Source organism: Chelonoidis abingdonii, chromosome 1 (genome assembly GCF_003597395.2).
Source record: "Chelonoidis abingdonii isolate Lonesome George chromosome 1, CheloAbing_2.0, whole genome shotgun sequence".
NCBI lineage: Eukaryota > Metazoa > Chordata > Testudines > Testudinidae > Chelonoidis > Chelonoidis abingdonii.
Window position 1 is genome coordinate 365,572,669 of NC_133769.1, and position 23,132 is coordinate 365,595,800.

Below are 23,132 nucleotides of genomic sequence, written 5' to 3' on the forward strand. Positions count from 1 at the left end.
AGACGAAGATTTCTACCGCATGAGAATGTGAGTTCTGGAAACAGTCTTCCAAGGGGAGTAGTGGGCGCTAAAGACATATCTGGCTTTAAGGACTAAGCTTGATAAGTTTATGGAGTGATGGTATGTACGATAGTTTAATTTTGGCAATTGATCTTTGATTATCAGCAGATAAGTCTGTCAATGGTCTGTGATGGGAGTTGGATGGATGGGATCTGAGTTACTGCAGAGAATTCTTCCTGAGTGCTGGCTGGTGGAGTCTGCCCACATGCTCAGAGTTTAGCTGATCGCCAGTATTTGGGTCGGAAGGAATTTCCTCTAGGGCAGATTGGCAGAGGCCTGGGTTGTTTCGCCTTCCTCTGTAGCTCTGGGCATGGGCACTTTGCTGGTGGATTCTCTGCAGCTTGAGGTCTTCAAACCACAATTTGAAGACTTCAGTAACTCGGACATAGGTTAGGGGTTTGTTATAGAAGTGGATGGGTAGGGTTCTGTGGCCTGCTTTGTGCAGGAGGTCAGACTAGATGATCATATTGGTCCCTTCTGACCTATGAGTCTATGAGTTTGGCAGTTAGTGCTTAAGTCATCCTGCCTTAGGCAAAGGAATGTGGTCCTGCCTGCTTCAATGTGTCTCAATTGTAAACTAAGCAAAGAGACACTGGAAGAAGTGCAGAGTGTTATTGTCTAAAAGAAAAGCACACACTCAGCTGTCTGTTGGACTCAACCTGAAAAGACTGCAGGGCTCAGATTAATTCATATGGCCCCAGGGAGCCAAGACATTTCAAACCTGGTGCTGACATCACACATTCATGTGCTACAGATCACAAATACATTTACCCGATAAATCACACACACACTTGGGGAGGCCACTTCCACTTGAGTTAAAGGAGCACTTCATTAGCTGGCTATTGATGAAGTAAGATTGCCTGTTGTGCTAAATTAACACAGGTGGAAAGACAGTGGTGCCTCAAAGAGTTTACAGTCTAACTAAACAGGATAAACAGCACACAACCAAAATGCCAGAGGTGCAAGTCTTTCTTGTTAGTGACAATCTACAACCAATAAATATAATCTAAAGCATTTTAACACTGATCTACAGCCTGCCTCAGAACATCTGCTTTTTTTTTTTTAAACAAAAGCAGTTGGCCCCAATGGAAACACCTCTTGTGCTCGTGGACAATGTCAGCAAAGTGCAGAGGGTGACGTGCACACGTTGTCTGTTGGCCTTTCGCCAGTATGGGTATGACACTTTGGGCATTCACCCAGACCAGTAGGGGTTGTGTCACCACCCGCCCTTTAACCCTGGATGCTTCTGTGCTGTACAGCTTTGGCTCAGAGCCCTGAGAGCCTGCTCCCAGCACGTTGACTTCACCCTGGCTTCCACCAGCCTGGTTCGTCCATACAGAGTGACATCAACAGCCCGTCCAGTTCCAAGTCTCCCCAGAACCATCTCCTTTGCAATGCTCAGCCCCTCTCACTGTAGCACTCACAAAACCTTAAGAAGCTTGCTGCTTCTTTTAGGAGAGTTCACAGCATGAGGCTGTGAGTTTGGCCAATGATTTTACTCCTCAGTTTGAAACACAGCCCTGAGATGGTTTTGTCATAAAACAGGATTATGTTTATTAACACAGAACAGACATTTAGGTGATGTCAAGTGGAAGGAATCAAGATAGAAATGATTACAAACAAACCATAAAAAAATAGGCTGCTGAGACTAACACCTAACTGAACAACCTAGAGTCATTTGTTCAAAGTAGTTTTTTCCCCACAGTTGTTCTTCTAGCATGGCTGGCCAGGTCTTAGCCAGGATCTAACACAGCGTTCAAAGCACCTGGTTTTCTTTTGGACAATAACACTTTGCACTTCTATAAACAGTAATTACCATAGTTAAGGTTAATTAAAGCCACCTTGAATGAGATATTACTGTGTCTGTTTTATAAGGAAGCTGGATCATAAAGAGTTTAGATGACTTGCCCAAAGAACCAGGAATACAACCCTAAGACACCTGTCTCCCATGCACATGCTCCAAACAAGACCATGCTCCTTTCCTTTCATTCGGCTGTGACTTCATGGCAGTGGGTGACCACAGATTCATTTCAAAGCCTCTAACTACTAGAGGGCAACACAGCCGCAGATATCTGAGCAGGTCTGAATCCATCCAACAGAGAGTATTTGTGAAATACGTACGCTACACAATTTGTACACGTAGGTGTTTTAACACAGCACAGAGCTGCTTTTGAAAACCTTTTCAGATTACATAAACCCTGGTTTAGAAAATCCTGCTACCATAACTTGTGTTTCACAGTCATGGCTCGAAAAAGAATTTCACCAAACCTCTGAAACCAGCTCTGTGGGTTGTGGGAGCCAGTAGCAGCCAGGCTCCTATTCTGGCAGGCAGCCAACCACAAATTCTTTCATCGCTGGATGTCAAATAATATTACTCAGTGGTAATATCTGGCAATTGAGTTCTCAGATGAGAAAGTAGGTCACATCAAACCGTGCATGTTGCGTGTTCTTTTTTTGCTAACTGGGACTTGCTGGTATTTAAAGTTTTGTTGCTTTTTCCCTCGGAGGAGGAAACACATCTTTCTTGCCCCTGTCAGGTTCAGATTGTTTATATAGTGTGTGAGTGAGGTGGCACAGTGGGAGTTGGCACACTAACGTCTCAGCGCTGGGGACGTGCATTAAGTTACATGTGGACTGTATTGGGACGTCTCTCATACAAGTCCTTATTGACACTAGCGCACACCACCAAAGCACCACTCAAGGGTTAGAGCCCCATCTTCCTTCTCATCCCCATACATCACGTAAAAGGGCCAGAATGACATAAGGTGCCCTAAAAGTCCCACGTCGAGCTGGAGGAGAATTCCTTCAGTGGCGGACTGACTGCAGAAGACAGCCATAAGGCTACCTTCTGAGGACCCCCTCAGAAGGTCTGGTGTAGGGGCATGCTGGGAGTGGAGCTGGGGGCAGAAGATGGATGTTTGAAGAGGGAGATTCCAGGCAATGCTGCACCCCATAGAGCAGCTCCAGGAGGCTACTTTAACCTCAACTGGCCCCCAGGGCTTCCAAAGTTCTGCTGAGGGCCTCCACAATCCCTGGAGCAGCTCATGATTGGGAGAGTGCAGGATGGCTTAATGCCACTCTAATGCCCCAAGCCCCCTGGGCAGAGAATTCTGTGCTGTGCCTCAGAGTCCTGAATGGAGGTGTTTCCATTCATCCCACACCGGCTCCAGCACAGGGAATCCTTTAGATACTAAACAGTATCATCACCCATTCCCAGGCACAACCACACTGGTTTCTTCAGACTACCTCTCGTCTCTGTAACTCCATTAATAGTTCACCCTACTTACTGGGCCTGGTTATATACTGTGTTCTAAACAGCCAACAATACACCATCCATAGGTGATGGTGGGAAGGTTGCGCTCATCTTTCCTTAGAGAGGTGCAGTCTGTGCAAACTGTGGGACTCAACATGCAATGCTCCACTGTGGCCTGATGGAAGGTCACTCATTTCAAGATGGACACTGCATGATGGGGCCTGTACTTCCTGCAGCCCACACTCCTTTGTGAAAAATGAGAATGTAATCTGCTCCATGTGAAGAGAATGGGTTGTGGTCCTCAGGCTCTTGGCAATAGGTCAGTGCAGCCTTCACTTTGGGCAAAGTTTGAGTAGCCCTGATGCAAACTGAGTTTATGTTTCCATACACACGTCGCAAAACATGCTTTCAGCCTGTGAAGGCTTTTATCTTACAGTAAGAAAAAAAGCAGAATGAAGGAAATACAGTCCCCAGAAGAGAGTACCGTGTACATGGCTCCTCTGAACCAGGTGGCAGCAACTCCAAAAACAAAATGGCTGCCAGCCCTGCACACAGGAGTTCTTATAAATGTAATGGTGCAGAAGACAGGAAATAAAAGGCATCAGAGTACCATAGTCACTTACCCCGCAGGGTTGGCAATGGAAACAGCAACAAAAACATAATTACACCCATGACAGCTTGTGCTTGGGGAATCCCATAAAATGTAATAACCATGTTTATTTTTCCTGCAGCAATTTAGCCACTTCTCTGAGCAGAGGATTTGGAACCAATAACTACGCTATACTGCTGGCATGTGGGAAGAGTAAAGTTCAGCTTTGTCTGAGCTTTTATCTAGATGACTTTGTCTCTTGGGTGGCTGCAGTGCAACAAACTCGGTTATCTAGGTTAACGAGCAGCAAGAACACAGTTTCCTCGTGCTGTGTGACAGATGGGAGTCAGTTTTAATTTTCAGGAAACAGGAGATACTGGCAGGGACCAGGGTGAATCCAAACCAAAAAGAGATTGAAGTTGTTCTGTGGAAAGCTGGGCAAGTAACTCGTTAGTAGGCACGTAAGGAGCATAGTTCAGTCTTAGTAGCCATGGCATTGTCTGCACTCATCTCCTTGTCATGGTTACTTATAATGCTCAATTTACTGTGTGTTGGTCTAGTTCAGGAGAATTTTCACTCTCTCTAATGGAAAACTGACTGGTAAGACCCCAACATCTACTATGGCTCTGCAGAAGGACGACAGTATTTTTGGTGGAGTTTTCCACTGGGTGTTAAGTGCCATGGATTACAATTATCTTGGTCAGCTTGGGTTAGAGAAAGGAAGTTACTGTGAGCAGATTGTGTGAGAAAATTTTAGATTTTGTAATTTTCTGGTCAGTGCAGTCCTCTCCAGTCAATAAGTCACTAATTTCAGGCTTTGAACAGTGAATAGGGTAATCCTGACTATCAAAGAACTAATGGGTGAGAATTAGGTGCTGCAGCTGCCAAAGGTCACTGAGAGAAAGCATGTTTAACTATCATATTTTCTGTGGGTTTGCATCAGCGCAAACCATGGCATAATATGTCTAATTTGTCCACTTAAGAACTAGATTGTTACCACAAACACAACAGGGTCTCAATCCACGAATGGAACTCCTAGGTGCTACCATTATGCAAATAAATAGTAATAATCATAGGACTGGAAGGGACCTCAAGAGGTCACCTAGTCCAGTCCCTTGCATCCATGGCAGGACTAAGTATTATCTAGACCAGTGGTTCCCAAACTAGGGCTGCTGCTTATTCAGGGAAAGCTTCTGGTGGGCTGGGACGGTTTGTTTACCTGCCATGTCCACAGGTTTGGCTGATCGCGGCTCCCACTGCAGTTCTCTGCTCCAGGCCAATAGGGGCTGCAGGAGGGGCGGCCAGCACATCCCTCGGCCCACGCTGCTTCCCGCAGCCCCCATTGGCCTGGAGTGGCTAACTGCAGCCAGTGGGAGCCACGATCGGCCAAACCTGCAGCCATGGCAGGTAAACAAACTGGTCCGCCCCACCAGGGGCTTTCCCTGAACAAGCAGTAGCCCTAGTTTGAGAACCACTGATCTAGACTATCCTTGACATGTGTTTGTCTAACCTGCTCTTAAAAATCTGCATTGATGAAGATTCCACAATCTCCCTAAGCAATTTATTTCAGTGCTTAACTACCCTGACAATTAAGAAGTTTTTCCTAATGTCCAACCTAAACCGCCCTTGCTGTAATTTAAGCCCATTGTTTCTTGTCCTATCTTAAGAGGTTAGGAAGAACAATTCTTCTCCCTCCTCCTTGTAACAACCTTTTATATACTTGAAAACCATTATCATGTCCCCTCTCAGTCTTCTGTTTTCCAGACTAAACAAACCCAATTTTTTCAATCTTCCCTCATATGTCATTTTTCTAGACCTTTAATCATTTTTCTTGCTCTTCTCTGGACTTTCTCCAATTTATCCACATCTTTCCTGAAATGTGGCACCCAGAAGTGGAGTAGAGCATTATTACTTCTCATGTCTTGCTTACAACACTCCTGTAATACATCCCAGAATGATGTTTGATTTTTTTGCAACAGTGTTACACGGTTGAATCATATTTAGCTTGTGATCCACTATAACCCCCAGATTCCTTTCCACAGTACTCCTTCCTAGACAGTCATTTCCCATTTTGTATGTGTGCAACTGATTTTTCCTTCCTAAGGGAAGTACTTTGCATTTGTCCTTATTGAATTTCATCCTGTTATTTCAGACCATTTCTCCAGTTTGTCTGGATCATTTTGAATTGTAATCCTATCCTCCAAAGCACTTGCAATCCCTCCCAGCTTGGTATCATCCACAAACTTTATAAGTGTACTCTCTATGCTGTTATCTAAATCATCGATGAAGATATTGAATAGAACCAGACCCAGAACTGATCCCTGTGGGACCCCACTCAATATGCCCTTCCAGCATGACTGTGAACCACTGATAACTACTGTCTAGGAATGGTTTTCCAACCAGTTATGCAGCCACCTTATAGTAGCTCCATCTAGGTTGCATTTCCCTAGTTTGTTTATGAGAAGGTCATGTGAGATAGTATCAAAAGCTTTACTAAAGTCAGGATATACCATGTCTACTGCTTCCCCCTAATCCACAAGGCTTGTTACCCTGTCAAAGAAAGCGATCAGGTTGGTTTGATATTTGTTCTTGGCAAATCCATGCTTACTGTTACTTATCACCTTATTATCTTCTAGATATTTGCAAACTGATTGCTTAATTATTTGCTTCATTATCTTTCCAGGTACAGAAATTAAGCTGACTGGTCTGTAATTCCTCAGGTTGTCCTTATTTCCCTTTTTATAGATTGGCACTGTATTTGCCCTTTTCCAGTCTTCTGGAATCTCTCCCCTCTTCCATGACTTTTCAAAGAGAATTGCTAATGACTCATATATCTCCTCAGTCAGCTCATTCAGTATTCTAGGATGCATTTCATCAGACCCTGGTGACTTGAAGACATCTAACTTGTCTAAGTAATTTTTAACTTGTTCTTTCCCTATTTTAGCCTGTGATCCTACCTCATTTTCAGTGGCATTTACTATGTTAGATGTCCAATCACCACCAACCTTCTTGGTGAAAACTGAAACAAAGAAGTCTTTAAGCACCTCTGCCATTTTCTGTTATTGTCTCCCCCCCTCATTGAGTAATGGTCCTATCCTGTCTTTGGTCTTCCTCTTGCTTCTAATGTATTTGTAGAATGTTTTCTTGCTACCCTTTACATCTCTATCTAGTTTAATCTTGTTTTGTGTCTTGGCCTTTCTAATTTTGTCCCTACACACTTATGTTATTTGTTTATATTCATCCTTCTTAATATGACTTAGTTTTCACTTTTTGTAGAACTCTTTTTTGATTTTTAGATCTTTGAAGATCTCCTGGGTAAGCCAGGGTGGTGTCTTGCCATACTTCCTATCTTTCCAAAGCAGGGGGATAGTTTGCTCTTGTGACCTTAATAATGTCTCTCTGAAAAACTGCCAACTATCTTCAATTGTTTTACCCCTTAAACTTGCTTCCCATGGGATCTTACCTACCATCTCCCTGAGTTTGCTAAATTCTGTCTTCTTGAAATCCGTTGTCTTTATTTTGCTGTTCTCTCTCCTACCATTCCTTAGAATCATGAAATATACTATTTTATGATTACTTTTACCCAAGCTGCCTTTCACTTTCAAATTCTCAACCTCTCTATTTGTCAAAATCAAATCTAGAACAGCCTTTCCCCAAGTAGTTTTCTCCAGCTTCTGAAATAAAAACTTGTCTCCAATACATTCCAAGAACTTGTTGAATAATCTGTGCCCTGCTGTGTTATTTTTCCAACAGATAGCTAAGTAGTTGAAGTCCCCCATCACCACCAAGTCCTGTGCTTTGGATGACTTTATTAGTTGACTGGAGCTTCTAAGTGCTACCATTATACAAATACATAATGATAATAACAACTCATTTCTCATGAGCCACTGCACAGCCATCAGATGGTAACAACTTTCAGTCACTGCTGACACCATTACCAAACCCATCCACCTCTGGTCACTAACACCATTGTGACATGAGTGCATCACTAGCTCGTACACCAAGGTGGCCCCTGCATTACCAGAGCTCTCCATATCTATTTATGGCCATCCCATAGTATAGTTACACTACAGGAAAACATAAGTATGAAAAGGGCCCTCTTAAGTGATGACTTGTGAGGAGAGCACAGTAAACTCTGGCGCTGTCATTGCCAAAAACCAGTGGGTGCCTTTGAAAAGCACAGAATATATTAAAGATTAAATAAAGGCCACAGTAGCCAAACCTGAGCTGATTAAAAGCAGTAGAAGTGGGAAACATATTTTGCTCACCTGATCTTTCTGAAAACTCATTGTTCACTGTCAGTTCCAGAAGTACTGCCCCGAACAAGGCACTGAACTACAAACTTCAGCAAAACACTTAGTGCCTAAGAGGATACACCTCTGCCAAGCATTTCCTGGAACTTTCCATTCGTCCTCTGTCAGCACAACTTTCAGCAGTGATGCAAAGAGATGGCATCCAAAAGGCACATGAGAGCCCAATTCATGATAAAGATGGAGTCTATGTCTACACTTAACCCACTATGACAACACAACTGCACCACTGCTGCTGTGCCTCTGTAGCACGTCAGCACAGACACTCACTACAGTGACAGAAGAGGGTCTCTTGTCGCTGTAGTTAATCCACCTCCCCGAGAGGCAGTAGCTGGGTAATAAAAATTTTTTTCCATCGACGCAGCACTGTCTGCACTAGGGGTTGGGTCATCTTAACTACGTCGCTTAGGGAGAGCTGGGTTGACCTAACTTCTTAGGGTAGATCTGGCCAAAGATTTTCTTGCTACACAGCTGATCTAAACAGTATCACTGAACTATCAGCATTGATCTTTGCATTGGACTCTTACTCATTAGCAATGCCAGTTCAGGGATTTAGTGCTGAGTGAAGACAAAAACTTTACTCACCAGAACTTTATTTTCGACCACATCAGAGTTTACAACTTCACAGCCAGCAAAACATGGAGAGATGTATTCAATCCCATCAGCCCCACATATAGGGTTATAGGCCTTATCGAGGCAGTTGCATTTACTGTTACATTCAAAAGAGTGTGGTCCAACATCAGAGCTACAGTAGAAGGAAAGAGATGACTATATTAATATATACATTGTGGGTTTATGCAGTATACCATATGTATATAGATATTAGTGAACAAGGGCTTGCTTGCTTAACAAGAAAGTGTATATTTGTGGACTCTGCCAAACCCACAGAAAATATAATTTCCATAGATTAATTCTTGTACTTCTAAAAAAAAACCCTCAAAAGTTTGAAAGTCTGGCCATGAACAAAGGATGCAGCCACTTATATACATGCCATATATTTCTCCTTCAGTTACTACCACTCCCTGCAAGAGGAACTTAGCAGCTCATGAGAACTAACGGTACCACATCAGGAATATGTAAAAGTAAAAAATTCCCAATACAGAATTAATATTTTCTTCTTTAGTATCACTGTGTGTGAGCAGGTTCCTTCAGCTCTAAACTACAGTCCACACATTGAGTAGTCAAAACTCACCCCCTACCAGGGGTCTCTTTTTCTTAATAGAGGGTAAGGTTCTGCCTGCATTTCAACATATAGAGAGGCAGCCATTATTTCAAAAATATCCTCTCTATGTTAACATCTTGGTAAACTGTCAACCAGTGAATGATGAGTCAAGCATTTTCTAGTATGAATTTTTTATTCCAAATTATTTGTGATAAAATTCATTAAACTTGTGAGGTTTGTGACCTTTTCATGGATTTTTTGGGCTTTAATTCCAGTGTAAACTTTGTGGAATGCACATGGAAAGGGACACTTTATAAATCAATCAGTCAGCCAATGAAAATGTGTCAGAGGCCCAACCTTTTGGTCTGTATTACGAATGGTACCTTCGTCTGTAGTTAAGGCCAGCAACCTTCTGCGTCGGGCAGCCCAGGAAGAGGAGGGGAAAGGCAAAGATCACACAGAGGAGCATGCCAATGACACACATGCCACCACACTGTTTCAGAGTCATTTGAAACTTCTTCATGATGGCTCCACCTGCCACTATTCCAACTATTGCTCCAGGAATGTTCACAGAACCTTGGGAACAGAAACAAGAGCAGAGAGTTAAGCTCCAAATATCAGTGATAAAATGTCAACATCTTCCAGTCAATGCGGAACATAGTAAATGGATTAAATGGTAACTAATAGATCTCAAAACGTAATTGTAAATAATAATTCCCTGTTCTTTCATCTCATCTTTCATCAGTAGATCTCAAAGCACTTTACAAAGGAAGTAAGCATCACGTCTCCATTTTATAGAGGGAGAAACTAAGACGTGAAGTTACTTGCCAAAGGTCACTCAGTAGACCAGTGGCAGAGCCAAGACTAAAACCAAGGTCTCCTGAGGCCCAATCCAGAGATCTATCCATGAGACCCACTGTCTCCTGTAGGAGGGAATGGGAAATCATCATCCAGTGAGGGAATTTCTACCAGTGGGCTCTGTTCTTTGTTCTGTGCTATTTGATATGTTTATCAAGTATCTGGAAGAGAACATAAAATCGTTGCTGGGAAAATTTGAAGATGACACACAAATTGGTGGAGTGATAAATAATGAAAAGGACATGTCAGTTTTACAAGGCCATTTGGATCACATGATAATTTGGGCTCACCTGAACAACATCCATTTTAGTACAATTCAATTAAGATCATACATCAAAGTGGGGGACTGTACTTTGGAAAGCAGTGGCTGAGAAAAGGACTTAGCAGTTATGGTGGATAAACATTTTAATATGAGGGCCCTGAATGAAGCACTGGCTGAGAGAGCAAACATGATTCTTGGATGTATCAGCAGGGGATAATTGCGTAAAAGTAGGAATCTGGTCTGACCTCTGTATATGGCATGATTGAGACCCTTACTGGATTATCGTTTCAGTTCTGGTGTTTACTCTCTAAAAATATCTAGCTCTCTACTCCAGACGCATCTCTTTCTGTCCAAACTAAAATTTTCCCTTGTTTATCTGACACCTCATGGGTGACTAGCCATCAGCTCAAATTCAGGATGACTAAAATAGAGAAAATCCCTCCTAGGTCATGTTTTCTAGACCATTAAGTATTTTTGTTGCCCTTCTTTGGACTTTCTCCAATTTGTCCACATTCTTCCTGAAATGTGGTGCCCAGAACTTGACACAATACTTCAGCTGAGGCCTCATCAGCATGGAGTAGAGGGGAAGAATTCCTTTTCATGTCTTGCTGACAACACTCCGGCTAATACACTTCAGAATGATATTTGCTTTTTTTGCAACAGTGTTACACTGTTGAATCATATTTAGCTTGTGATCCACTATGAAGCCCAGATTCCTTTCCACAGTTCTCCTTCCTAGACAGTCATTTCCCATTTTGTATGTGTGCAACTGATTTTTCCTTCCTAAGGGAAGTACTTTGCATTTGTCCTTACTACATTTCATCCTGTCTACTTCAGACCATTTCTCTAGTTTGTCCAGATCATTTCGAATTTTAATCCTATCCTCCAAAGCACTTGCAATGCCCCCTCCCCCCAGCTTGGACTCATCTGCAAACTTTATAAGTGTAATTTTTATGCCATTATCTAAATAATTGATGAAGATACTGAACAGAACTAGAACCAGAACTTATTCCTGTGGGCCCCCACTCAATATGCCCTTCCAGCTTGGCTCTGAACCACTGATAACTACTGTCTGGGAATGGTTTCCAGCCAGTTATGCAGCCATCTTATAGTAGCTCCCTCTAGGTTGTATCTCCCTAGCTTGTTTATGAGATCATGTGAGACAGTATCAAAAATCTTACTAAGGCCAAGATATACCACATCTACTGCTTCCCCCATCCACAGGGCTTGTTACCCTGTCAAAGAAAGCTGTTAGATTGGTTTGACATGATTTGTTCTAGGCAAATCCATGCTTACTGTTACTTTTATCACCTTATTATCTTCTATGTGTTTGCAAATTGATTGCTTGATTATTTGCTCCATTATTTTTCCAGGTACAGAAGTTAAGCTGACTGGTTTGTAATTCCCCGAGTTGTCCTTATTTCCCTTCTTATAGATAGGCACTGTATTTGCCCTTTTCCAGTCCTCTGGAATCTCTCCCATCTTCCATGACTTTTCAAAGAGAATTGCTAATGGCTTAGATACTTCCTCAGTCAGCTCCTTGAGTATTCTAGGATGCGTTTCATCAGGCCCTGGTGACTTGAAGACATCTAACTTGTCTAAGGCCTGGGCTACAATAGCGGGGGGTTCAAACTAAGATACGCAACCTCAGCTACGCTATTCGAGTAGCTGAAGTCGAAGTATCTTAGTTCAACTTACCTGGCCGTTCTCATGGCGGCAAGTTGACTGTCACGGCTCCCCCGTCAACTCCGCTTATTACTCCTGCCGAGGTGGATTACGGGCATCCATTAGCAGATCGATGTATCGCGTCCAGATGAGATGCGATAAATCAATCCTCAATACATCAAACACTACCTGCTCATCCGGCGGGTAGTACCGATGTACCCTAAGTAATTTTAAACTTGTTCTTTCCCTATTTTAGCCTCATAGTCTACCTCATTTTCACTGGCATTCTCTATGTTAGACATCCAATCGCTACTAACCTTTTTGGTGAAAACTGAAACAAAAAAAGTCATTTATCACTTCTGCCATTTCCACATTTTCTGTCACTGTTTTTTGATGCGGAACCAACTGATGACATGCTAAGGGCATGTCTGTCTGGTGAGTTAGAGCATGACAATCTGGGGTGTAAATCCATGAATGTCTCCAGTACTAACAGGCAGTACTTACCTATGATCATGTTGGCAAATGATGCAGTGAGAGAGAACTGCCTCTCCAGGAATTTGCCCATGAATGTTGCTAAACCAGCAACCATGGCGGACAGATTGACTTGGGCCAAAACCACCAGCAGATAGACTGGATGTCGGAGATTTCTCAACAAAACCACAGGAAAGACTGAAATGAAAAGGATAATTAGGAACAAAAACACATTAATATACAGAGCTGGCTGAAACAGGGAATTTCCATCTCATGGCAGGTTAGCATGCATCCCACTAGCATTATAATACTTATAACGATATAATACAGTGATAAGAGTAGTAATAATATGAGAGAGACAACTAGTGAGAGGGCGTGTGAAACAGATACTGGAAATTAGTTCTGAGTTTCTGTAATTCCTCTTCTGATTTTCCAGGGGCAGCTTAAGAAGATTCTCCTAATTATACAAGATTCAAAATAAGTGACACAGCACTGGTTCCAGGTCAGCCAGCACACATACACAGAATATTGCGCCAACTTCTGTGCTAATTAATCTTTAACAGCTATGGCAGAAATTGGAAGAGAGGGGCAGCAAGGGACCTCTCCATATCTATTGAATAGATATGATTAACGGGATGATAAGACCTTTTCATATTTATCAACTGCTGAAAAATGCACACATTAAGACCTTTGAATGTATTTACTACAGTTCTAAACATGCACACACAGATCGAATAGAAAAGACCTAAGTTAATGCCGCATCAAGTTTTTAAATGCATGAGTCAGGACATTCAGAGTTAAGGTGCTTAAAGAACCCCTACTGTGTCTCCTTATATGCATGGATTGCAATAGGGTCTTTCATTACATGAACACACTGGATGTAATGCACTTTTGTAGCCATTTTCACCCCAGGATCTCCAAGTGCATTACAAAAGATGGTTAAGTATCATTATTCTCTCTGTGTGGCTGGAGAAACTGACAGAGGGAGGTTAAGGGCAAGACTGTGCCATTTCCATGCAACACTGCATTGTGGTGCAGTCCCCCTCCCTGAGCTTCCTGCTTTACAGGTAGGTGTGTATATTTGGAGGTGGGACCATTTTCTAGGATGATATAGCCTCCACCCTGCCATGATGTGCATGGCCTGCTCCATGCAGCAGGGAGGCACAAGCCTGGTCTTCCCCCTTTTTGAGTGGTTTGTGACCCTAGGAAGGCAGATGTGGCGAGTAGTATACAGTGCAGGGACTGTGAATATAGCAGGTTCTTGTGCTGGGTACAGGGAAGGGAACCCACATAGGTGCCAGTCACGCTCTTGTCCATGGTTTGCCCAGGGTCACCGAGTAAGACAGTGAGAGAATCATGAGAATCACCTAGGAGTCTGGACTCCCAGGGCCCTGTTGTCACCACTAGCTCATATGTATGGATTGTTATTTATTACTTATATAGCACACTAGATTTTCCTGGTGCCTAATGAATCAAAGGAATGACCAAAGGCCAGCTCTTGATCTCAGCTGAACCACTGCAAATGCAGAGCTCCACTGGCTTCAGTGGATTTACTGTGAACTTACACTGCTGTGAGTGAGATCAGGATGGGAACCAGAGTCTCTTTCCTTGAAAATCTTGGGGCCAAAGTCTGAGGTTCTTATTTCATTTGTATCGAGTTCTTACTTGGGTGAGCTCACACTGCAGTGAATGGGAGTTCGTGTAGGTAAGGACTGAATAGAAAGAGAGAGAAAGTGCCTCAGGATTTGGTCCCATGTACAGTATGTATCTCACACTGCTCAAAGTTGTTTTGTCACACAGGCTGCTGTAGATACACACAGCCCATGCAAAATTTGCCTGTGCATTTCCTTTCCTTGGGCTTCCTGCAGGTACTCTGTTATAATGAACTCAGAAAGAAGCTGTGAAGTTGTAAAAGGTTTATTTGCTTGTTCACTGCTGCTGCAATTCCAGGATCCTTTTCTTTTGATCATAAAAAAAAAAGATTTGATTACAGACAAGAAAACCTAAGATGAACGCCTAGGTGCTGCACTCCTTGCTCTGGAATGCAGAGGAGAAAACAGTTTCGCTTGCGCAGCCCAGGCACCAGCACGAAAAATCCCCTCCACCAGGGAATCAGAAAAAATGGATAACAGCCACCATGGGGAACAGTGCAATTTCCCATTCTGTTCCTGTTCTGTTCAGTCCAGGAGTGTGAAAGTCGTCTTTCATACTAAGTAGGAACCTCATGTCCCAGTCATGCCTCTAGTACCCTATAAATAGTACAGTTCCTTGCAACGCTTTGTATATCTTTGTGTCAACTAAACAAAACACAGCTGAAGATCCCTTCCAGATAAACAGTACATGATTTTCCCAGATGTGAACTCTAATTCCTTCTACTGCTTTCAGCATAATATAGTAGTATTTAATGTGTGGGAATAACGCCAGGGGTCACAACAAATGTATGCTGTGAATTCGGGAAGTCTGAGCAATTCACAAATGATGGGAAAATGCCTGGCATCTCTTCCAAAACGAGGGCAATCTGTGGTCTGACATCCTGAGTCGGCGTGTGTCTGGGATCTAAAGCCATTTGGCTAGACATATTCTACTGCCATAACATGACAGAACCCGAAATGTTATGCATGGCAGACCTTCTACCTCGCCCCATGTTATAATCTTAACTCTGATTCCTGGAGCTGACACTAACTACTAGAAATAAATTTTAAGTGTGCATCAGCATGGGAGGCCCCTCAAAAAGCAGAGACAATGACTATGCCACATTCTGTGTCACGACGCATCATTTGCCAGCATTTTTCTTCACCACTGGCAATTCTTTTAATCAAGATTGGAATTTTTCTCCTAAAAGCTATGCTCTAGTTCAAATACGAATTAATTCAGGAAAGTCTTGTGGCCTAGGAGGTCAGACTAGATGACCACAGTGGTCCCTTCTGGCCTTAAAAAAGCAATGACTCTGCAGGCACTAGGGCCTGGTCTACACTACGCGTTTAAACCAATTTTAGTAGCATTAAACCGATTTAACCCTGCACCCGTCCACACAATGAGGCCCTTTATATCAAGACCATCATGCACTGGGATCTCAACCCAGAATTCCAATGGGTGGGGGAGACTGCGGGAACTATGGGATAGCTACGGCATAGCTACCCACAGTGCAATGCTCCAGAAATCGACACTAGCCTCGGTACATGGACGCACACCACCGAATTATTGTGCTTTGTGTGGCTGCGTGCACTCAACTTTATACAATCTGTTTTACAAAACCAGTTTATGTAAAATCAGAATAATCCTGTAGTGTAGATGTACCCTCAAAGTGCTCTTCGCGGAGTTAGGAGTAGCTGTGTTAAATGGTATGGGGATTAAGTTGCAACAGATTGCCAAAGCTGACACTGTCATATGTGGTGAGGCGCATCTGCCTTTCTAGGGATCAGGGATCCCTCATTTCGCCACTGAGTTATGTAAGTCATCCAAGCAGAGGCCCACAATGGCTTATCCTTGCCGTGGGAATTTGTGCTAGTAACATCTCACAACTCTGGGATGCAGAGAAGGCACAATGGTCAGCTGTAGGCCAGGTGTAGCTAACTCCTGGTCACTATGGGGATGTCTACACCACAGTTAGACACCTGCAACTAGCCTGTGACAGCTTATTAGAGCTTGTGGGGGTCAGGCTACAGTGTAGATGCAGTGTAGATGTTCGGACTCTGGCTGCAGTCTGAGCTCTGAGACCCTCCCACCTCACAGGGTCCTAGAATCTGGGCTTCAGCCCAAGTCCAAATATCTACACTGCAGTTAAACAGCCCCTTAGCCCAAGCTCCATAAGCCCAAGTCAGCTGGCACTTTGCAGTGTAGATATACCCTAAGCCTGACTAAATGAAATGTTTGCCTTACTGAAGGCAAGTTGTAACTGTTTCTCCTACAAGACTCATGTATGCTGTCCCTGCTATCCTCAGTATTATCTGGGAGGTTAGAGTGCTGCAATATCTGTCAGGGCAGGTTGGGGGCATCATTCAAAGAGGTCAGAGCTAAGGTTATGGGATGGGGGTATTGTGTACCTTCACACTATTTCCTGGTTTCAGAGGTTTCAGTGTGTGTGAACTCAACATTCTGGAAGGGCACAGGTTAGGGGCAGGCAGGCTTATCTCTGCCTTAACAAGAAACTGGTGAGATAGGCATGATTAAAGGGCACTTGTGGATGGCCATAAACGTATTTCCTGGGCACACCTCTTTGCTCAGCTACCAGCTCCTACCAACTCCTGGCCAATCTAAGACCCTGGTAGGGGTCATGGGAAGGATGATAGAGCTGTGAGGAGTGTGTGTACCAGCTGTATGCAGAGAAAGAGAAGAGAGTTGAACTCCAGAGTCCCTGCCTCACAACTGGGCCTAGTGCATGGGACATGGACTCTGCACACCCACTGGCAGCAGGTGAAGTGGGTATGAAGTGACCCACTCATCTCAGGGGATGGTCCCAACTGAATGAGAACACTCCCTGGTGAGGAATGAAGCCTGAATTATATGTCTGAGAAGTGTGAAATGCTTTATTCATCTCAATGGATGGTCTCACCTCCTCTCCTTTCGTCTCAGTGCCCAGGTGCCTTTGCTATGATCTGAGTATGTCTGTTCTCAGCGCCCTTCCCCCATCTCAGCACAGTCTGCCTGGTGCATGCACTAAGTGCACCTGTTCCTAGTGCCAGGCACAGATACAGCTTGTGCTGCCCCGCAGGAGTTTAATGAGCCTCTCCTGTCAGAGAACTGCTTCATCCCAGCTGGGACTCTCAGGCTGGCCTCTCTGTCATTTTCAGTGTGGCAGCTAATACCTCCCATATCTGCCCATCTCTGTATCCCATACCACGCTTCATCTCCTGGGCACAATACTGCCCACCCAGCTGTCCCAGGGACGGATGCTGAACATGCCTCAATAGAACCATAGACAGTAGAGATGGAAATGACCTACTGGAAGCTAAATCTGAGTCATACATGTAGTTCCAGTCACTGTAATGGGAGTACAAATGTGAAAGGATGTAGCCCAATGTCATCCAGACCATCTATGCAGGAGCCAAGGCTGCTCCCTGTTGTACTCTGGCTTTTCTAATTTGGAGTAATTCTGGTGATGGAGCTTTGCTTTCCTTGGGTAACAAACCTCGTTGTTTGAAAACATCCCCAGTGCCTTGCCGGAATTTTTCCCATACACCGTTTCATCCTCTCATTGCTAGTTATTATTCATTTAACTGCTTTAAGAGTATAAGAACGGCCATACTGGGTCAGACCAAAGGTCCATCCAGCCCAGTATCCTTTCTACTGACAGTAGAAGGTGCACCAGAGGGAGTGAACAACTTAACAGGTAATAATCAAGTGATCTCTTTCCTGCCATCCATCTCCATCCTCTGACAAGCAGAGGCTAGGGACACCATTCCTCATCCATTCCTTGCTTAGACACAGTTCTTCCCACCCTTGAAATTCACTCCTCAGATATTTGTAAACCATTATCTTCTCCCATTGGGCCTGAGCCTGGAGGAATCACAGCACCTACAACTCCCAGTGACTTCCAGAGGAGTTGAGAGAGCTCAGCACTTTGCAGCATTGGGTTCTGGAGGAGGAGTCCAGACTGAGGGAGTAAGAGCCCAATTCTGGTCTCACTGAAGTCAATAATAAAAATCCCATTGACTTCAGTTGTGCAAGATCAGGCCTCTAGGGCCAAATTCTGCTCTCACGTACATCCATGTAACCTCAGTGAAGTCAACAGGGCTGAATGGGTGTAGGTAACAGCACAATTTGTTCTTTAAGGGTCATTTTCATTTTGTAGCTTTTAAATCAACAGAACAGCCCATCTGGGCATTTCCTTCTGCTCTAGCTGAACTGAGCAATTTAAGGCCCAACTCGGCAAAGCATGGAAGCACTTTAAGCATGCACTTAAGTGTTTGGCTGATTACATGGCCCTTAAACACATACTTAAATTCTTTACTGAATTGCATCATAAACTTGCGTGCCACATGAAATTGTCCCAAAGCTTGGCTCAGCTCCACGTAGCTTTTTTTAAGCCATCAGTTTTAAAAGAAAGCTCTTCCTGTTCTGTTCCGGCCAGCAGTGTGAAAGTTAACAGATGGCATAACACTTTCCACTGGGAATACACTGTGAAATATATTTTCCTTTCCGAAAGAAACATTTCTCATTATAATTGGCATCTGTGAGCTCAATCCGGGAAATGGCCATCTCTCAGGCCCAGCACTGTGGGAGCCCAGTGCAAAAGCCTGTAAGCCTATTTTGAAAGTGCTTTAATATTAATAATGAGCCAAACCCAGAGCAAAATCACTGATGCCAATGGGTGTTTGCCTGAGTAAAGGCTCAGTAAACACTGGGTCAGGACGGCCTGCAGATCTGGCCCATAAATAAAACATAGCACTTGCACCTAGAACATTGGATCTTCAATATGTTTATAGAGTGTAGATTTATTATTTATATTTACAGAGTGTAAACCAGTGGGTCTCATATTCTTTTACTGGCTACCCCTTTCACGTTGCAAGCCTCTGAGTGTGACCTCCCCCCATAAGTTAAACGCACTGTTTAATATGTTTAACACCATTATAAATGCTGGAAGCAAGCAGAGTTTGGGGTGGAGGTTGACAGCTCGCGAACCCCATGTAATGACCTTGTGACCCCCTGAAGGGTCCCGACCCCCAGCTTGAGAACCCCTGGTGTAAACACTAAGGAGGGAGAGGAATTATTTAGTGTGGCACCTGGGGATCTAACTACAAGCAATGGGATTAAATTTAAAAGGGGAAATTTGGAATGAATATCAGGAAAATCTTCCTGTGTTAAATCCCCACTCAGGTACTGATGCTGCTACCCCTATTCACACTGAGCAGCACCGACATTTAGATTGGTGACCTTCCTGTTTAAGTGCTAATAAGTGTTATTACTTCTTAGTTATGTACCACTAGTCACTTTACAGTCAGGTCTCTACCTGGAAGACCTTAGAATATAGAATCATTAGGACTGGAAGGGACCTTGAGAGGTCATCTACTCCAGTCCCCTGCATTCATGGCAGGACTAAGTATACACTATGAGATATACTAAGTATATCTTAGAGTCTCAGCTCATGCCCAGATAATGTGGAGGCTTAACAGAGAACTGGAAACAAACAGAAACTGAAAGAAGTGAAATTTCAGTAGAATTACCCAGGGAATGAAAAACATTGACAGAAAGGTAGTGTCTTTGAAAAATGACCTGAAAAATAGGCCTGTTTTGTCTATTGTCACATATAAGGAAATCTTATTAACTTTATCCATCATTCTTTCTCTTCTTCCTGTGATAATATATTCATGATATAGCTGTGTCATAAGGACGAGATATAGGATTAATGTCTCTTTTAACGGGTAGAAGGTTTAAGCAAGCTCAGGAATCCGGCTGAACAAGCCGACGCAGAGGACCAAGGGGAGGACAAGAACTTTCATCTTGGTGGGAGGAAGTCTTTGTTTGTGCTGTTTGTTGTTGTTCGTTGTTCGGCTCTTGGGGCTAAAGGGGGCCAGACATGAACCAAGTCTTCTCCAATCTTTCTGAAACAGTCTCTCAGTGTTCAAAAATGTAAGTATAGCCAAAAAAGGCAGATTAGTCTATGTGGTTTTGTTAACTTGTGAATGTGTATTGTGCTGGAAGGAGTTTTTACCGTCGTTCTCGTACTTTATTCTCAGGCTAAGAGGGAGGAAGTCCCTCTAGTCTATAATAGACGAATACCCTGTACATTTCCATCTGATTTTACAAAGATAATTTACTTTTTCTCTTTAATAAAGCTTCTTTTTAAGAACCTGATTGATTTTTTTTCCTTGTTTAAGACCCAGGGGATTGGGCCTGAAACCAACCAGGGATTGGGTGGGGAAAGAGAGGGAGGAAGGTTAATTCCCTCTCTGTTTTAAGATCCAAGGAGTTTGGATCAGTGTAATCTCACAGGGTAACCCAGGGAGGGGAAAGTCTGGGAGGGGGAAAGGAGGGGGAATGGTTTATTTCTCTTTGTTTTAAGACCCAAGAGATTTGGGTCTTGCATTCCCCAGGGAAGATTTTAGGGGAACAGGAAGTGTGCCAAAACACTATATTTTTTGCTGGTGGTGGCGCTATCAGATCTAAGTTAGGAATTAAGCTTAGAAGGGTACATGCAGGTCCCCACTTTTAGGACGCTAAAGTTCAAAGTGGGAAAAATACCTTGACAAGCTGGTTGTATATTCGGGCCTAATTCTGCGAAGTTTCACCTCATTGTTACCTTGCACTTCCACTTGCTGTTTGTGGTATCCCCCTGTTAGCTCTTATCTTAAACTTAGATTGTAAACGCTTTGGTGCAGAGATCACCTTGTTGTTATGTATATATACAGTGCCTGGTATGGTGGGCCCTTGATCTCTGATTCGGAGCCCCTTGGTGCTACCGCAATATAAACAGTAACACAATGTGTGTAATTTTTGATTGTAAGATCTTTGGGGCAGGGACAATATCTCAGTATATTTGTTCAGTGCCCCCTTGCAAAATGGGGCCCCAATCCTGAGTGAGGACTTTAGATACTATTAAAAATAAATAACAATACTGATGAACAAGTGAAGATTGTGGAACTATACAGCATTAATTTATGTGCCTAAGAATTTGCAGGCTCGGGCCTTTAGATTGTAAGTTCTTTTGAGGCCGGGAATGTGACTTCTTATGTATTTGTACTTATCCAGCACCATGGGGCCCTGAGCTTAATTGGTGGTAGTGGTCACTGCTGCAGCAATAATGATAAATAATTCTGCCTCCCATGCTCTGTGTCTGCTGCTCTCACAACTCCAGGTGAAGAAAAGGTGAATTTGTTCCCATCTTTATCAAGCAGAGGAAATTATTTTAAGTCTGTTTGCAGCCAAACAGAAAAGTGAGCCTGTGCGCTGTGAATTCATTCTCTGGCAATAACTTCCATAGCAAATTTGCTTAGTGTACCAGCTGCAACAAGATATTCCTAAATGATAATACAACATGGGCAACAGGTGATCAAAAAACCCCAGTTCGCTTGTTTAATTTAGAATAGAGCTAGCAAGTGAATAGTGTAACTAGCCAAAGAGACTCCAGCTCGCTCTCCCATAGCTGGGTCAGCTCTGCATTGGGAGTAACAAAAATCAGGGCTTCCAGCAAATTATAGTGATGAGATTTAGGAAACTCAGAGGAAGCAGGCATGAGGCCAACATCAGAAAGTCACTTTTCTAAAGTGAGAGCCACAGCTGAGATTATTTCCTTCAAACCCCCATTGGAATACACTCCAAGCATGAAACCCGCTGACCTACCCCAGCACAGACAGACCTTAGCTGTACTTATAAGAACACCATAGTACATTAGCCAAGTCTGACTTCTAGACAAGCTAGCTGTGATAAGTGAAGATAATCTGGCACAGACATTTTATAATGCAGAATTTTACCACAGAAATCCTATTTTCAAGCAGAGACCATTTTACTTATTGTACTGGAAGAGACAGACTGTTCTCAGCCAATGTGCGCTCACGGTCCTTCAGATATAGTTCCCTTTAAGAATTTCAGGAAGGCAGGGAGGTAACCCCCTTGATGGCATGACTTTAGACATGTGGAGAAAGTTTAGTACTTTTGAGCAACAGCAGCAGTGTTGCAAGAGTCAACTCCTATGCCAAGGATGAGCTCCTGGAAGCTCCTCCCACTCCTCCGGGCCCTGTGCCAGGACACAGCTCCTGCAGAGTCTTCCAGGCCCTGCACTGGGACAGACCTCCTGGAGGTTCTTTCCACTCCCTGTGGGCCCTGAGCTGGGACGGGGTTCCAGCAGGCTCCTCCCTCTCCCTGTGGGCCCTGCACTAGGCCAAAACTCCTGCATGCTCTCCTGGCTCCTGCTGGATCCTGCATCAGGATGGGGTGGTTAGATTTGAGGTTTAGGTCCCCATTTCCTGGTTTGCATAAGGTCCTGCATGCCACAAGTGCAGTGAGAGGTTGAGAGCCTGCTGTTAGGAAGTGCTGAACTAACAGCAGAAATAGGGCATTCAGGTTACCACGGGGAGGCGTGAGGTACTTTGTCTGATACACTCATAAACATTCTGCATCATCAGATCAATAACAGCTCTACAGAGCAAACTTTAGCACATTGCATCCTGCCTAGGCGCTAAAGCTGCATCTGCGAGTCAGGCTGTGTACATGGAACAAGTTATAGTCCGATCTTAGACTTTTTATCACTGGTGGTGCATATTAGTAGCAAGCTCTTCATTGCTAGGAGGCTGATATATGCTTGGGTGAGAAGAGTCACTTCAAAGACTTTCCAAGGAGGGGGAAACACCAACTTACATTTTATGAACTGGGTTAAGGAGAGGCTTTGCAAGAGTTCCGAGTTGGATTTAAGCTCGTTCAGTAGGTCTTTTCTCGTCTTAACTTTACTCTTGCTCCCTTTCACCACCTGAAAAAAGACAAAGAGACTCTCAGTTCTGGACATGCTGACAGCTGTCCTACTGAACTCACTTCCTCCTCCAAGCTGCATCACAGCTGTGTTATTTAAA

General features: G+C 43.6%; 1 protein-coding gene across 1 annotated transcript in view; it reads right to left on the reverse strand.

Moving 5' to 3' along the window:
- The window catches only part of SLCO2B1 (solute carrier organic anion transporter family member 2B1), a 102,865-nt gene that overhangs the window by 18,117 nt on the left and 61,616 nt on the right, over positions 1-23,132 (reverse strand). Inside the window, exons 8-11 of the mRNA XM_032786513.1 lie at positions 22,924-23,032; positions 12,664-12,828; positions 9,758-9,950; positions 8,798-8,957 (exon numbers count right to left, since the gene is read on the reverse strand). Of these exons, the coding sequence (XP_032642404.1) occupies positions 8,798-8,957; positions 9,758-9,950; positions 12,664-12,828; positions 22,924-23,032 (627 nt within the window). The remainder of the gene's footprint in view (positions 1-8,797; positions 8,958-9,757; positions 9,951-12,663; positions 12,829-22,923; positions 23,033-23,132) is intronic.